Below are 17,042 nucleotides of genomic sequence, written 5' to 3'. Positions count from 1 at the left end.
CACATACACACATATGTAGACACATATATACACATATGTAGACACATATATAGACACATATATACACACATAAGTAGACACACACACATAGACACATATACACACACATATATACACACATATGTAGACACATACACACATATGTAGACACATATATACACATATGTAGACACATATATAGACACATATATACACACATAAGTAGACACACACACACATAGACACATATACACACACATATATACACACATATGTAGACACATATACACACATATGTAGACACATATATACACACATAAGTAGACACACACACATAGACACATATACACACACATATATACACACATATGTAGACACATATACACACATATGTAGACACATATATACACACATATAGACACACACACATAGACATATGTAGACACATATATAGACACATAAGTAGACACACACACATAGACACATATACACACACATATATACACACATATGTAGACACATATACACACATATGTAGACACATATATACACACATAAGTAGACACACACACATAGACACATATACACACACATATATACACACATATGTAGACACATATGTAGACACATATATACACACATATAGACACACACACATAGACATATGTAGACACATATATAGACACATATATAGACACATATATACACACATATAGACACATAGACACACACACATAGACACAAATACACACACATATGAAGACACATATACACACATATGTAGACACATATATACACACATATAGACACACACACATAGACACATATACACACATATATACACACATATGTAGACACATACTGTATATACACACATATGTAGACACATATATACATACATATATAGACACACACACACACATACATTACATTTAGGTTTAACCGCAGACCTTTTTTAATCCATGTGATTCAGTTTCCAGACAGTTGAAGGTCCACAGTGTAAGAGTTAGTGACATCTAGTGGTGAGACTGCAGATATGCTCTCGTATGTCAGGACGTCGTTGTCGTTCTTCTTCACACACTGTAATCTGGTTTGAATACAGTACAACAGTGTTAATGATTTTACCACCAGAGGACAATCACGTACGACTGGTGGTACACGCACCACAGATTGAGAACCACAGGATCTAAACGATGAAAACAAATACTGACACCAGTCTTTCAATGCTCAACTTTAATTTCTTCAATCATAATTCAATCATACAGCAGCAGCACATGTGGTCGCCTTTCCTCTTCAGTACACTGCTTTATTCTTCGGTCCTTCATGAAAGACGTGCATGACCACGTCTTCTCCCATCATGCAACTGGACAGTGTCCATCTCTTGACTCCCCCCCACTCTGGGTGAGAACCTCCCGTCTTTCAAACTTCATGCTTCTCAGTCTCCAGATACCTCGCGCGACACGAAATTTCGGTTAAAAATGTGCGAGCGGCTCACGAGCCTGACCCGAGAGGTTCTTCTGAAACCAGGCGGACGCGATTCAGCCCGTGTTTTCCTGGCAGAACCTCGGGGGCGACGACAATCATTTTGATTTTAAAGAAAGTTTCACTTTAATGACTCCTCCTTCCTATGTCCGTCCACAGACGACGAGCCTCGTGGGCTCGGCAGCTCTCATTGTCACTGATGTCTGAGTGTGTGTGTGCGTGTGTGCGTGTGCGTGCGTGAGTGTGTGTGTGTGTGTGTAAAATGGCGACACAAGCAGTTCTTCTGCTGTGATGTCGCTGTGCTTTCACAAAGCCACCGTCGGGTGGCGGGACCCTCGGCTCCCTCTCCCCCTCCCCCGCCTTACGCCACCTCCACCTCTCTGATATCATCATCAGAGAACTGTGTGAACACATGAAGAACACAACATTAAAGGGGCAGTGTGCGGTCGTATGAGATACAGAACAAGCTTGAGACGCAGATCAAACTAATCAGTATCTCAAGGACATGTTCGTCTCTTTATCTCACTGTTAAACAACATTTTGTTACAAGAAAGCGAAGTTTATGTTGCTTTGCTTTCTTACACCAAACTCCACTGAAAAAAGTAGTAATTTTACATCACAGCACACACTGCTGCCTCCATCACTTATCTATAAATGTGCTATTCTGTGACGTCGGTGTTGGAAATCCCTCATTCAGATTCACCTCGGTAAGAAAAACTTACAAAACGAGGCAGCAGAAGAGCAGCAGCTCCTGTGATCTCACGAGTTAAAAACGAAGATTTTGTGACTGGAGTTTGGTGCAGGAGAGCGAGTGGTTAACTTCCAGTCTAACAGCAAGATAAAGCAGCAAACGCAGTCTTAACTTATCTTAGACTTAAACTAGAACAGCTTTTATTACATCATCACTTTGGCTAAGTGACTAAAAATCAGTGATGTAAAAACAAACGGTTTACTCACAGTGATGTTATTGAACCCAGCAGCCATCGGGTGGTTTTGTGCCGGTGGAACCATCATACGGTCCTGCTACGACAAACACATTGATTTATTTACGTATTTATTCATATTTTTATGAGGATTTTTACATTAAAGTGAACATGTGCTCATTTAAAAGTAGAATTACCAATTTTTACTCACTTCCAGACTCTATATAACTCTCAGTGTGGGACATTTTCGAGGGTTTACTGGCAGAAATTGAAGTGTATAACACCTTCAATTTAAAAATCATTAGGGTTTTACCAGCCTTAAATAAGTATGTTATACTGTACTTTAGGTAAGGGCCTTGTTTTATTGGTTTCAATGGAAACACCACTAGCTCATAGTGTTTGTTGAGGATGACATTCTGGTACGTGAGGGCCACCGTAGTTCCCTGATGAGCTGGGAAAAGGAAGCGGTGAGCGGAGGAGTCCTCCTTTTCTGTTGCAACCTGCAGTCTCACCATAAGATGTCACTATTTCTTATACACTGGACCTTTTGAAGGAAGTCCATGTTCCTCTGACCTCTGACGAGCCTAAAAGGGGGAAGAACTCACCACGGGTTCTGGTTCGTACGTAGTGTTGGCGAAACCGACGTCGGCAGAGGACGGCGACGAGACCGAGGAAGTCTTCGGCTCCATCATCTGTCGAGTTTGCAGGTAATAAAAGAGCAGCGCGACCAACGTGCCGATCAGCAGCACGACCACGATGACGGACGCCACGAGTCCTCCCACGTTGTCTCGTTTCACTGAGGCTGAAGAGGAGAGATGGAACGTCTGTTAATCCACAATTTAACTGTAAGACACTAAGTGACCACTGGAGAGGCCTTTAAAGTCCAGGTCCGGGTTCGGGCCTGGAGCTCAGACTTACTCTGTGGGTCTGTGACTTCGTTGGCACAGTTGATCCCGACGGTGTACTCGATGTCGTCCAGAGCGACGAGTCCCGACGTGCCTTTGATTCCTTCCAACACAATCTGTCAACGACCAAAACAGAGGAAGAGAGACGTTCACTTGTATTTGTAACAGCTACGTATGTGATTAAAATGACGATGAAAATATCTTCTCATGTCACTTGTCCAATGTCCATGTCCATAACAAACCTGTACCACTTTATCTCGCTGTTAGACGGCCTTTTCTGTGAGGAAACTCAAGTTTGTGTCACTTTGTAAACTCCAAACTCTCTCGCACCAAAGTCCATAGAGAAAATCAGCGTTTTTAGCTCACGGTGACACAGGAGTTACTGGTCTAGCGCTGCCTTGTTTGCTAAGTTTGTGTCACTTTGGTAAAGTCTAACCGAGGTTTTCAAACACTGATGTCACAAAATAACACATCTGAAGTCCCTGGTGGAGGCAGAAGTGGATCAATAACTCCTGTGCGCTGTGACGCAGAATCGCTGATTTTCTCTATGGGCTTTGGTGTGGAGGTAACCGGTTTACAAAGCAAGAGAAAAATCACTTTCCTGTTGATACAGTTGATACACGGGGTATCTAATGGTGAGATGAAGTGGTGAGACAGATATTGTAGACTTAGCTTCAGAGTGTGCGTCTGACCTGGTATTCCTCAGTGGACGTGATGTCAACTTGGAAGCGTCTCCACAGTCCCATCACCTCTCTCACCTCCATCAGCTGATGGAAACCTTTGGAGAGCCTCCACACCCTCAGCAGACTGTCAGCTACAAGAGATCACACAACATCATATGAGAAAGGAAACACGTAGCACACATCTCCACCAGAGACAAAGACGTTTGACCCTTACACGAGGACGGAATGTGGGCCCAGAATTTCATGCAGGTGCCCTTGGTTGAGGGCAGGTGGGGGCTCAGCAGCTGAGCGTTCTGTTTGTCTGCTGTCCGATTGGTGCTGGGAAAGAAGAGGAAGTGACCTGGTAGAGAGAGAGAGAGAGAGAGAGAGAGAGAGAAGAGGAGAGGAGAGGGGAGAGGAATGAGAGAGAGGAAACAAAGAATCCAGATGAAGCAGAGTGAAGCTTCACCTTTCTCTGTGCCCAGACTGTGGTCCTCTGCTGGAACGGAGTAGTGTTTCTCCGTCTCCCAACTGGTCAGCTCCCAGTCCAGCTTGTCCAGTTCCGTGTTCTGGGTGTTGCTCCAGCTGCACATCCCTCTCTCCAGGTTACACCTCGACCCTGAGGTTCACACCAGCCACGGTTAGTGTGGTTAAATCAAACACTGGTGAGATTTCCTTCTTCATACGGTTTGTTTGGGTCAGTGTGAGCGGACTCCAGGACGTCTGATGTGGACCAGACTACTGAACTCTGGTGAACTCTATCCACATGTTTCATGGGAAGCATCTGCAGTATTGACAGCTACAGCTTCAGTGTTCTCGTCTACACCCACATGTGAGGAGAAGGGACAGACGGATAGACTAAGGCACATCCGTCCTCTGTGTGTGGCAGGTCTCATCTTTTACTCCTCTGCAGGCAAACTAATCGAGCGTTATCGCCCCAAAGCGCCACAAAACCCCAACCTACGCTGTTTCTTATTGCCACAGACTGTAGGATGAGGGCAACATCTGCGGCGAAAGACCCTTTTACCCAATGCTAACTTATTAATTAATTAACTTATAATTCCACTATCTTACCTGCAGAGGAGGAAGAGTTGAGGATTTGACCCTTAACTAGATCACATGACTTTCCTTTACAACGTATAGTGCATTTGAGATTTGTCTTTGTGAGCGTGAACCGAAACAGCTGTAAAATGATCCACTTTTCATCACTGTGAACGCAGCCTTATAAAACACTCATTTAAATGACTGTGGACTGTTTTGTTTAAGAACCTAAACCGCGCCTGACCTTGGTTTTGACACGCGTGCGCCGAGAAGACGACGTCGTCCACTGCAACGTGAGAGTCTCCGCCTCCGGCGCCGACAACCTCGAACTCCAACTGCAGAACAGAATCAGCGCACTTTGAAATGAGTTTTAATTGGGAAATCATGTCACGATCATCCCGCTGAAAATGTCTCTAAAACAAACTGAAGTCAAATTTCAAATGAATACACAAGAACCTTAAATGAGGTAATTATAAATCATGCTCCCCATAAATAACTGTCCCCGCCTCCACACTGTACCGTACCTGCCAGTCCACGAGGTTACTTGTGACGTTTCCGTTGCCATGGCGCCAGACATCTCCCTGATCCAGAGTGTCGGAGAAGATCTTCACCCTGTGACCAGTCACCGGCTTCATGTACACGGTCAGAGAACCTGCAGAGACCACGCGGGTTAACGTGTGTGTGTGTGTGTGTGCGTGCATGTGTGTGTGTGTCTGTAGGCTCCGCCTCACCAGGATTCTTTCCTCCCATGTGATACCAGAAGTGCACACACTCCGTCTTGGTGGTTCCTTGACGCACAGGCGAGGTGAGGACTGTGGCGCTGCCAGAGGGAAGGACGTCCGCGCCGGTGTTTGCCATCATGTAGAAACCTTTTGTTTTAGCAACATAACAAAAAGGTTTATCTCAAACCTGCATAAGTCCACAATATCTTAACAACAGGTTCATTGTGTTTTCGAGTCATTAGACGGACGTCTGTGAACCTCCTCACTCTCCCACACCAAACTCCATAGAGAAAATCACTGATTTTACCTCACAGCACACAGTGACCGTCACTCACCCAGCTGTGTCTCCAGAGTGTGGTCCGTTTTGGGTCCAGGCCTCGTGATGTTGCCGCCACTGCGGTGGAGCCACTGAATTCTACCCGAGCTGGTGTATCCACAGCGGTGACCTTCAAACGAACACGCCCTGGGCGCGGAGCACGAGCGCTCCACGAACGTCACATCGTCGATGGCCACCTGTCCGTCAAAGCCGGAGCGAACCGCCTCAAACGTCAGCTGTTAGTGGACATCGGGAGATTTTAAAAATGGAGTCAAGAGACACTTTCAGACTGACTGAACCTGTGAATTTGTACCTGAAAGCTGGTGAGCTGGTGCGGGACTGGGCAGTGACCTTCATGCCACATGTTTCCGTGAGCTCCACTGCGCGTCCAGAGGATGATCTCATAACCTGTTCCATCCGAAAGCTTCACGTTTAGAGTTCCTGAGAGGAGGAGGAAACTGCATTAAAATGCTTTATCAATCCGTTTCTCTTTGTTTTTAATTCAAAAGGGTGCGACTTTAATAATAAAGTCTACGTCGGCCTAAGTCTATGACATTTTGAGAACATATCAACTGCTTTATTTTGTTGTAAACTGTCTTTTTCAACAGTTGTAAACCTCTAACTCTCCCACACCAAAGCCCATAGAGAAAACATGACGGTTGCTGACGGTGTTTACTTCAGTGACACAAAGTGACCACACGAGGCACCAGTGGACCAGCAGCTCCTGTGTCCCGGAGATGGACTTTGGTGTGGGGAGCAACAAAGCAACACAGACTCAGAGTTTTATGTTAAGAGGCTGAAATGTTGTCCTTGGCTGCAAATCCTGAACTATCCTGATCCATATTCAAAACAAAACATATGGAGGCTTCACCATCAGGTGCATCCTCACCTGTGTTTGGTCCGTAGAGTTTGTAGAAGAAAGTCAGGCAGTAACCTGAAGGACCTGGAGACTGCGGGAACGAAACTAAGCGTCCGAACATACCGCGGAGGGACGGATTCCACATGTCCACGACGAGGCTTTTACCTGGACGTCAAGGAGGGGACATCACATGTCATCATTTCTCTTTTTCGCTTTCCGATGCATATTTTCTCTTTATATTCATACTCTACTACTTTTATTTTACAACATGTTTGTTTATGTGTGTTTGGGACACCCTGATGTGAACATTATACGCTAATGTACGTTATTTAATTTCTGTATTCTGCTTACCGCCCCCGATGGTGTGGTCTGTCCCACTCGCCACCCTCCAGTCAAAGTTGTCGCTCTGGTCCTGATACCACCCACACAGCCCGTCTTCAAAGTTACATGACAGACCTGAGCGAAAAATTTAAAAACAGAAATTTAAAGTCACGTCACGTCACGTCTGGAAGACGTATAAAAGGAGGAGAATTACCTGTTGGAGCAGAGGGAAGATATCCACTGTAGCAGTCGCTGAAGCCAACGTTTTGGACTTTGATCTTGGCGCACGGACACAGTTTCCGAGCACGAGCCTCGAACGCCAGCTGCACACAATCAAAGAAGATGAGAATCACTGGCCGCTGGTGTCACACTCAAATAACACGTGTTTGTTGACTTTAAAGTGGCCAAATGTGAACGTTTGTACCAGATTCCAAGAAATTCCCTCAGATTTTGGTTGCATTAGTCGTGATTTTTGCCGTTACGTCACAAAACTATTTACAGTTCTTCATAGAGTCCAAATGAACGTTGGTGCCAAATTTTAACAGATTCCCTCTTGACATTCCTTAGATATCTCACAAACAACAAATTCAAATCATCTTTGAGTCTACGTGAAGGTCTGTAGCGTTCAAAAGACCAACCCCTAATTCTGTAAGGTTGCACTGATCTTTAACCACAAAAAACCTTTTCGGTTCATCTTTGAGTCCAAGTTTGTGCCAAAATTTGCAAGAAAAAGCAAGAAAAACAAACCTGAAAGCGATGTTTCCTGGCTCCAATGGTCAGGTTGACGCTTCGCCACGCCCCCTCCTCCGCTCCCGTCTTCCCGCTGAACTCCCACAGTTTAGGCTGCAAGCCCAGCACGCTGTCAATCACCCTGACAGACAGCTCTCCTGTAAACAGAGACACGGTGAAAGATCTGAGAGGAGAGTGAGGAGAGTGGCAGCAGGGAGAAGAAGAACGTGTTGAATAACAGTGGTACCAATGTGATCTGGTTTCCCTGTGAGTGTGAAATCAAAGCTGAGGGAGCAGACCGGGCCTGAGGGTCCCAGGAGGGGGGTCCGGGTCTGGGCTTCAGTCAGCTGCTGGCCTGGAGCCTGAACCACATACAGGTACTCCTCTAATAACACAGGGACAAATGGTAATATTTTTTTCCCTTAAATTTGAAAATACTGGCTTCTTAATGAGTGATAAAAAGGTTTTTTAAAGTGTGATCTGAACTATATATCAGAAGATCTAAGACAACACATCACTGGCAGCAGCTTTAAAGGAGACGGAGGTTAAATGTTAAATTTACCTTTGGATGTCGAGTTTTCATGAAGCTTCCAACCTTGACTCCCAATACTGGAGTCAGTCCAGCCTGAGCTGCCGTCAGTGTAGGAGAAATCCCCTGCACACGTGTCACACACACACACACACACACACACACACAGACACAGATCACATGATCACACACAAAAGACATGACGATCAGGACCAAAGAAAGACATCATTAAAATGGTTATGTGGCTTTAACCAATGGTCAAACTGTATGGGCTAACGAGTGGTTGCCAAAGTGTGGGTTGGGACCCACAGATAGGTCACCACTTTTTTTTGAGTGGGTCACCACATACACAATGCATGTAATAACATGTAATAACATCTAACAACACGTTAAAAACATGGTAATAACATGTTAATAACATGTAATAACATCTTGTAATACTGCATTTCAGGCAATCATATATCAACAATACATCGCGATATCAGTCTGTCCTGTGACAAGCGCCACCACCAGGAATTAGGAAGTAGTGACACTGAAGAGTAAAATTGGGGGAGGGGTCTGTCTGCAGAGTGCAAGACAGTGGGTGGTGTATAAGTGATTTGGACAACTTTGGCCACCATCTTTTATTTTGTTGAATTCTCGTGTGAATTGGGCGATTTGAAGCCCCGCCCCTTGTTTATAGTCCCCCCCCTTGCAGTTTGCAGGTGGATACTATTGAAAATTGGTGGTAAATATCAATACTTGGGGCCAGAGTATGATGACTGTATCTCAAGAGTGCGGACGATGATGATGATTCATATTTTGTTCATACACTGAGCAGCAGGTCACAGGTTGGAAACACACTTGGTTGGATAACTATTTATTGCAGGTCATCGCTAACAAAGATGTTTAGTAAGTGACTCACAAACTCACCACATTTTGCCTCGTCCTCTGCTTTGGGACAGTCCTGTTTAAAGTCGCACATCTTGTCCGGTTCCGTACACGGGTCTTTAGGAGATTTGGGGATATTTGCAAAGGTATGATTCTCTGTTCAAGAGAGAGAAAGTGAGAAAGACGATCAGAGGGTTGAATCTTTGCTGAGTTGAGGAATAATACTATGGTTTTGTAAGTTAAATGGCTTCTTCAGGATTATTTGGGAAGCATTTGGGCATAAGGTCAGTGAAAACCTGTTTTTACCCCATTAACAAAAAGGTCAAGTGGTAAACTCTACGATATGTGAGGAACATGTTCCCTGCTTTATCTCCCTGTACCTTTTCCAACCGGGAACTAAAGTTTGTGTCACTTTGTGAAGCACTCACTGTCCCACACCAAAGTCCATTAACAAAAACAGTGATTAACGCACAGGAGCTGCTGGTTAACGGCTGCCTTTTTTTTTAGAAACTGGTAAAGTTGTGCAACTCAGGTAAATCCAAACTGAGGATTTTGAACACCAGAGATTACATTTAAACACATTAAAACCTACTGATGGAGACAGCAGGGGATCAACAGCTACTGAGTGCTGTGATGTAAAATTGCAGGTTTTTTCAATGGGGTTTGGTGCGGGGAAGTGAGCGATTTAGAAAGAGATAGATACGTCAGTTTCCTGTTGGAAAATGCTGTCTAATGACAAGATAAAGTGACAAACATGTTCTTAAGTTGCCATAGATTGACTGACTTCGTACAACTGCGCTTCAAAAGTCCTTAACTGTCCTTTTAATAGAGTTGTTAGAGGTTTACCAGATGATACGCGGCATCCGGGGGACAACATGATGCTGTCGATGGCGATTCCTCCATATGTAAAGTTTCGGATCGCAGCCATTAGTAAAATCTATGAGAGAGAAAACACGATAATAAGTAACAATTCTGTTTCATCCAAACAGAAAAATAAAATTCATGGGATGCAAGCACCTGAAAAGGGGAGCTGGTGACGATCTCCACCTCTGCCTTCACCCACACGTCGCCCAGAGCTCCGCCCCTCTCCCACACCGGGTAGATGTTTTTATCAGCGACCAGCACGGTGAGACCGCCGGACCTCGGCCCGAACTGGTGAGTGTACATCACCATCTAAAGCAGACACACACACACACAGAGGAGGTGAGGGTTCTAATATCGCCATGAATGCATAAATAAGGAAATGTCTCACCTTGCACGGATGTGAAGTGTTGGTGGGATCGAGGAGACGACTTTGGAACGAGGCCCAGTCATTTGTGAGGCCACCATCGGGGACAGTGACGTACAGGAAGTGACCTACAAGAGAAGTTATGATAAGAAATACTAAATAATTCTATCTCATGTATCTGTATCCATCCTTCTATACCTGCTGCACTGTTGCTGGAGTGATCTCGGCCTGGTCCTTTCAGAGGATCACTGGTGGAGATGTTCTCCTGACTCGTCCGAACCCACTTCAGTCTGGAGACGGACCTCAGGTCCCAGGCACAGGTGCCGTTCTCAAAGTCACACAGCTGGTATCCCTCTGGAGACACACGTATAATTCATGTTTTATGAGGCTTTCTGCTTTACTTTTTCACACAGGAAACTGACGTTTGTAAAGTTCTCACTCGCTCCTCCGCCAAAGTCCATAGAAAAAATTGGCAAATTTAGCTCCTGGAGACACAGGAGCCTCTTGTGGTGAGTTTGTGTCACTCCACTGGATACAGACACAAGATTTCAGTCCCTCACGTCACAGAAGAACACGTTTGATCGGCAGCTCCTGTTTGCTGTGATGTAAAATTGCTGAATTTCTCTATGGGCTTTGGTGTGGGAGAGTGAGCTGTTTACAAAGGCTGTAAAACAGATTTTTGTTGTTAATCCACTGCTGCCGCACACATATAAATTCAAACGTGTTCTTTGTGACTTAAAAGTATTAAATATTCCGTTTGTATACACTTCAGTGACACAAAGTCACCACAAGAGGCAGCAGTAGACCAGCAGCTCCTGTGTTTCTGCTGCCTAAATCTGCAGATTTTCTCTATGGGCTTTGGTGTGGGGGAGTGAGAGGTTTACCTACTGTGTAACAGAGACAATAATCTTAAAATATCATACACTTAATCTGACGTAGATTGTGTCAATCACTAGGGATTTTTGTTTTTTTCGGTTGTTCAGTATCACGTGATGTCACGTGATCTCTCACCGCTCTCACAGTTCTCCTCATCAGTCCCATCACCGCAGTCATCGCTGCCGTCACACACCTGCTGCTGCGTCACACAGCCCTCGTTCTTACACCGCAGCATCGTCGCCGGACACTCCTGTGGCACTGGTGACACAGACAAACAAACAAACAACATCAGGAGGATTTAAAATAAACGATCATGTTTATTATTAGTGGACCGGACACCGAGGACTCACAGGGCAGAGCGCAGTCTAAAAACTCCAGCTGGTCCACGGCGACGTCTCCTCTCTGCCCCGCGGAGCGCTGCGAGTTGAGGCGAATCCGGAACGCCGTGGGAATGCGTCCCAGGAAGACGGTTTCCTCCCTCCAGCCTCGGACACTCGTGGCCTCGGGACGCCACACGACGGCCTCGCCGGAATCCTGGTGGAGCACGGACGCCCACAGGGGCGCGGGGCCCAGGTTTGTGTGACCTTCACAGAAACAAGAAGACAGTATAAGAGTGTGTGTTCTGTGTGTTCTTATAAATATAAGACCTCTGACTGTGGTTGTTACCTGAATCCCACAGGAAGTATCTGAGGCGAAGACGGCAGGTCGGCGACGACTGTCTCATCTCTGGAGAATCTAAAGCGGCCGTCCTGGACGAGTCTGCTTTCACTGCACTGACGCCCATGAACCAGCCTGTGTGACGGGAGAACGCCGTCATATCACCAGTGTGGACGGCCATGTTGTGCTTGTTCTGATTATTTAATCAGCAGATATGAACGAAAAAGAATCTTCTAATAACTCCAAACTCTCCAAACTCAAACCAGCTGTCAATCACACTGGCGTCCACTCACATGTTTTTAATCGTCTATTTTCCCTCTAAACGAGAGCATAATGTCTTTATTGAAGATCATACTTTATTGAATAGGACACAAAACGAAACACATGAACTTCCATTAAAATTGATCTATTTTTGGAACTAGCAACAGTCGCCCCCTGGTGGCTATGTACAATATTATCACGTCCTGATAAGCTTCACCGATCAACTGGAGGATCACATCCATTTGTGTAGCCGTCTACGATGTGGAATCAGCCGCTAATGCAGATATTAATGCAGAGAAACCAGATTTAGCTTCTGGGCATACCAGAGGTCTCAAACATGCAGCCCGTGGGCCACATCTGGCCCTCAAACTGATTTCATGTAGACCGCCAGTAAATATTATAATAAGAATGAGGTATTTCTGTATGTTTTTTTAATTGTTTTTAGAATAGTAGATTTTGCGCTATATTGTTCCACATCAATACAGACACGCTTTTATTTTAAAATGCAGTGAAATATGAAAAATATTGTTATTGCAATATCACGATGGAATATTGTGATATCATTTAAAAGTCACATCGTCCTAATCAACTCTTCTGACCAGACTAGATGCTCAGAGGGGAGCCTCTGAGGTCATTCAAATACAAATACATACAAACTAATACCGACTAATATATGGGTATGGAACAGTCTGCATTACTTCCAAAAGTCATGACATTTTTGTTCTTTCAATGATTCCAAACGTGTTACAGCAGCAAACCTGTGGCGGTGCCGGTGGTGTAGTCAGAGGACGGTCCACTGTGGGGCAGCGTGTCTCCTCTCTGTTGTCTCTGCCAGCTGTACTCTGCTGCACTGAGGGACTGATCCTTCCACCCGCACAGACCCGCGTCCTCAAAGTCACACACAAACAGTCTTTGGGCGTAACCTTTAAAAAAGAAAGCAAAGTCATATGTATTTACCATATATACATATATATATATATACACGTATATATATATATATATATATATATATATATATATAGCAGACTTATTACATCTCTCTGTGCTTCTAGCTTTGTTGATACGAAACCCAATACAGTCATTGTAGACCATTTATGAACGTATGAAGCCGTTAACGACACATTTGTGCTAAGACATAATTCTCCAGCTCTGTAACAAATATTGTTCTCCCAAAAAGAAAAAGCAAACAGCCCAAACATGACTCAGCTCAAATGCTTTTGCTGAGTTTTATTTCCATTTTTAAAGTCAGTGCATAGTGAAGATATATAGGATTTTTGGATTGTATCGGATTATACATTTTTATCTGTCCGATATCCAATCCAGTGATTTTGGCCAGTATCGGACCGATGCCGATATTAACCGATACCGAAACAGAAAGAATCATCCACGAATAGTTCCAGAAATGTCAGCAGCTTTCACGGTTAGTGCTTAAACAATTGATCGAAATGTTATCAAAATCGTAATTTCAAAATCGCAAGAGACACAATATTTCTTAAAGCCAAAGTGTGTGTGTGTGTGTGTGTGTGTGTGTGTGTGTGTGTGAAATGACCAATTTGGATTAAATATACACATCATATTCTACAGAGTGAGGAGTCTTTGTTTCTCACTGATCTGCACAAATATCTCACAGTTATCATTTTTAAAACATGTTATTCAAATTGAAAAGAGAATAAGTGAATTCAATAAAATTACCATTACCTAAGATATTGCACATCATATCATAATCGCAATCACAGTCAAAATAATCACAATTACATACTTAATCAAAATAGTCAAAGACTTCTTGTCTCTGCCCCCCTGCCCCCTGCTCTGCTGCTGTATACACACAAGCACTCCCTCAGGTCAGGTCTGACCGTTATCACACGAAGGACGCGTCAAACAAATAATGTTACATTGTTATAATGTTACAGAATAAAATAAATCATCAAAAAGTTGCATATTGCAGTTTCACGCCCGGTTAGAGAAGCTTAAAAAAGAAAAGATTAAATTGGATGTGATAAAATAGCAACAGGAAACAATGACCTTTGTCTTTTTTTTAAACAGGAAACAGTGAATAACAGTGACCTTAGTGACCTCAGAGCAGAAAACTGGGTTATGGGTTTTCAAGTAAATTTTTATAATAATGTTCTATAATGTGAAATTATACAAGAAGAACTCTTATAATAGAAGAAATTCAATGTTTTAGGCACTGTATTATTCAGTTTTTCATTTTATATATATACATATAGATATATATATATATATATATATATATATATATATATATATATATATATACATATATATCAAATTTTTAAATGTAAATAATTTCTTGTTGAGGACTGGTGTGGTGGGTGTAAAGATGAGAAGAAGAGAAATAAATTCAGAGGGCGCATTTCATGCTCACCACAGTTTTGCTCATCACTGCAGTCGGAACAGTCGCACACAAAGTCACATTTGTTCCCGGGAGACTCACAACACAGAGAGTCAGCAGCTGCGACGCAAGGAGGAGAGAAACCATCAGAGGACAAATTCACTCACACAGTCCACATTCTAACTGAAACTGAGGAGTGAAGCTTTCATTTCAACTGTCTGTCACGTCATTATACTTCCATTAAAACCTTTATTTCCCTCTTAAATGATCAAGAAGACATCGACATTGCATGCATTCAAAGCTGTGGAATGCAATATAATCTCTGTGGTTATTATTGCTCTATAATTCCATAATAAGTCACATTTATGCTCCGTGTGAAGCATAAAATCTTATCAGGATTCATTACTGTCAAAGATTTACGAGCAGAGACTCAGTAATGGAAACAGGCTCAAAGGCCGCACACACACACGTAATGGGATTAACACCAGCAGCAGAAGAGCTCAGTGATGCTGTGTCCAAAGGTCTCGGTGGAAATCTCCGGAAATTAAACTGGACAATGGTAAAACATTGGAGGAAAAGTCAATTATATATGATTATAGTGTTATTTAGATATCCAGACGTGTGAACTGTTACATGTTCTTGTTACATGCACATGAAGAAAGTTTAAAGTGGGAATCAAACATGAAAAACACTTCAGTGAACACTCTCTGAATAAAAGAAGAAGTTTGCTGCTTTATCTGCACGTTCAACTGCCTTTCATCTCAGGAAATCTAACTTTTTCAAAAGCACTCGTTCTCGCACACCAAAGTCCATAAGGAAAATAAGTCATTTTTTTATCACAGCACACACGAGTTGTTCATCCACAGCTGCCTCACCCAAACCCGTCAGTAAGTTCAAATGTGTTATATTTGTGATTTCGGGGTTTTCAGTTCTTAGTTTTGGGTTTACTGCAATGACACAAACATACCAGCAGAGGCAGCAGAAGACCAGCAGCTCCTGTGTCCCTGTGAGCTTAAATTGCTGCTTTTCTCTATGGGATTTGGTGTGGAAGAGTTTTCCATTTTCTTGTCAGAAAAAGGCTGTCAAATGGTGTCATAAGGCAGTGAAGACACAATATTTAGACTTCTCCAATTCCCTTTAAGCTGTGCCGTCACTCAGACGTGACCTCAGTGACATCAGTTGTTTTGTGAGAGCCTGAGTGTGTGTGTGTGTGTGTGTGTGTGTGATCTTACCCCAGCTCAGAACCAGCAGCAGAACCAGCACCGAGTTTCTCCGGCGCTTCATCTTCTCTCTTCCGTCTTCCACCTGCTGTGGCTTGGTGTCGGGGTTTGAACACGGTCTTTACGAGCCAACTATGAACTCTTCTCCATGTCAGGGAGATAGTGGCTGGACTTTAAATTTACCCAGCATGCAACTGCAACAAACCGCCATAAAATAATTTCCTCCAGACGACCGCACACGTCCATTTATTGCACAATAAGTGACACACATCACTCGTTGTGTACACATAATTCCATTTTAATTGCATATTTTGAGTTAATTACTCACTCCTTGATGATCTTATACTTTCTTTCATGCTCTCACAGCTGATTATCTTCATTATTTCACCATTAGACGGCCTTTTCCAACAGTAAACTTGAGTTTTTATCACTTTCTGAAGCACTCAAATCTCACCAAATCCCAGCCTCCATCAGTAAATAAAGCTGTGCTCTATTGTGACTTGTGTGTGTGAAATCTTCATTCACATTTACTTGAGTGACACAGACTTACCACACGAGGCAGCAGTAGACCAGCAGCTCCTGTGTCCCCGTGAGCTAAAAAACAATGATTTTCTCTATGGGCTTTGGCGTGGGAGAGATCGAGCTTAGGAAAAGCTCGCCTAAAAGCACAATTAAATATGTAATTATTGCTCTGATCTATCATTACTGGGGCTGTTTTCTGTCACAGCTGATGTGAGTAAAGACATATCAAGATAAACTGAGCTGAACAGCTGCAAACACAACAGACTAAAGTTACAGACACACAGTTTTGATGACATTTAATTATTTCTTTTTTTGTTTCGTTCGCTCATTTTATTAGACTTGGTGGTGATGTTAAAATAAACCATTAGTTAAAATCACGGATTGTTGTTATTAAATTTACTTGTGGATTTAACTCTTGCCAGGCCAGTGCTGTGATGCCCCCTAGTGTCCAAAAACCAATACCACAGACAGGATCTCCTCTGTCAGAGTCAAACCCAGATCATATCTGTGCTTTAATTACAGCATCATGATTGACAGAACTTCAGCACTACAGTTAAATTATCAGATTGTTAAAGTTGCTTTTATGA

General features: G+C 43.3%; 1 protein-coding gene across 1 annotated transcript; it reads right to left on the bottom strand.

Annotated features, from left to right (window-relative positions):
• Nucleotides 1-1,197: 1,197 nt before the first annotated feature.
• On the bottom strand, nucleotides 1,198-16,100 carry mamdc4 (MAM domain containing 4). Its single transcript, XM_058616811.1, has 29 exons — nucleotides 15,946-16,100; nucleotides 14,747-14,833; nucleotides 13,119-13,283; nucleotides 12,109-12,234; nucleotides 11,793-12,026; nucleotides 11,578-11,700; nucleotides 10,765-10,920; nucleotides 10,591-10,694; nucleotides 10,356-10,511; nucleotides 10,185-10,275; nucleotides 9,381-9,494; nucleotides 8,502-8,594; nucleotides 8,187-8,324; nucleotides 7,958-8,097; nucleotides 7,425-7,533; nucleotides 7,241-7,345; nucleotides 6,920-7,054; nucleotides 6,344-6,471; nucleotides 6,050-6,266; nucleotides 5,724-5,861; nucleotides 5,517-5,644; nucleotides 5,237-5,327; nucleotides 4,421-4,570; nucleotides 4,187-4,312; nucleotides 3,982-4,103; nucleotides 3,303-3,405; nucleotides 2,990-3,186; nucleotides 2,419-2,484; nucleotides 1,198-1,861 (listed from the first exon to the last, which is right to left on the bottom strand). The coding sequence occupies exons 1-29, from the start codon at nucleotides 15,995-15,997 to the stop codon at nucleotides 1,823-1,825; spliced, it is 3,633 nt and encodes a 1,210-aa protein (XP_058472794.1). The 5' UTR covers nucleotides 15,998-16,100; the 3' UTR covers nucleotides 1,198-1,822.
• Between the last annotated feature and the right edge of the window lie 942 nt (nucleotides 16,101-17,042).

The sequence above is a fragment of the Solea solea genome, chromosome 19, assembly GCF_958295425.1.
Source record: "Solea solea chromosome 19, fSolSol10.1, whole genome shotgun sequence".
NCBI classification, from domain to species: Eukaryota; Metazoa; Chordata; class Actinopteri; order Pleuronectiformes; family Soleidae; genus Solea; species Solea solea.
This window is presented reverse-complemented; position numbering and strand designations above follow the sequence as displayed.

Excerpts from the sequence above, each read along its gene's own strand:
- mamdc4 (XM_058616811.1), bottom strand. The coding sequence starts at position 15,997 with ATGAAGCGCCGGAGAAACTCGGTGCTGGTTCTGCTGCTGGTTCTGAGC. Across the intron at positions 10,695-10,764 it reads CTCCAGCAACAGTGCAGCAG|GTCACTTCCTGTACGTCACT; the intron begins GTATAGAAGGAT and ends CTTCTCTTGTAG. Across the intron at positions 1,862-2,418 it reads CTGGGTTCAATAACATCACT|TTCTCTGATGATGATATCAG; the intron begins GTGAGTAAACCG and ends GTGTTCACACAG.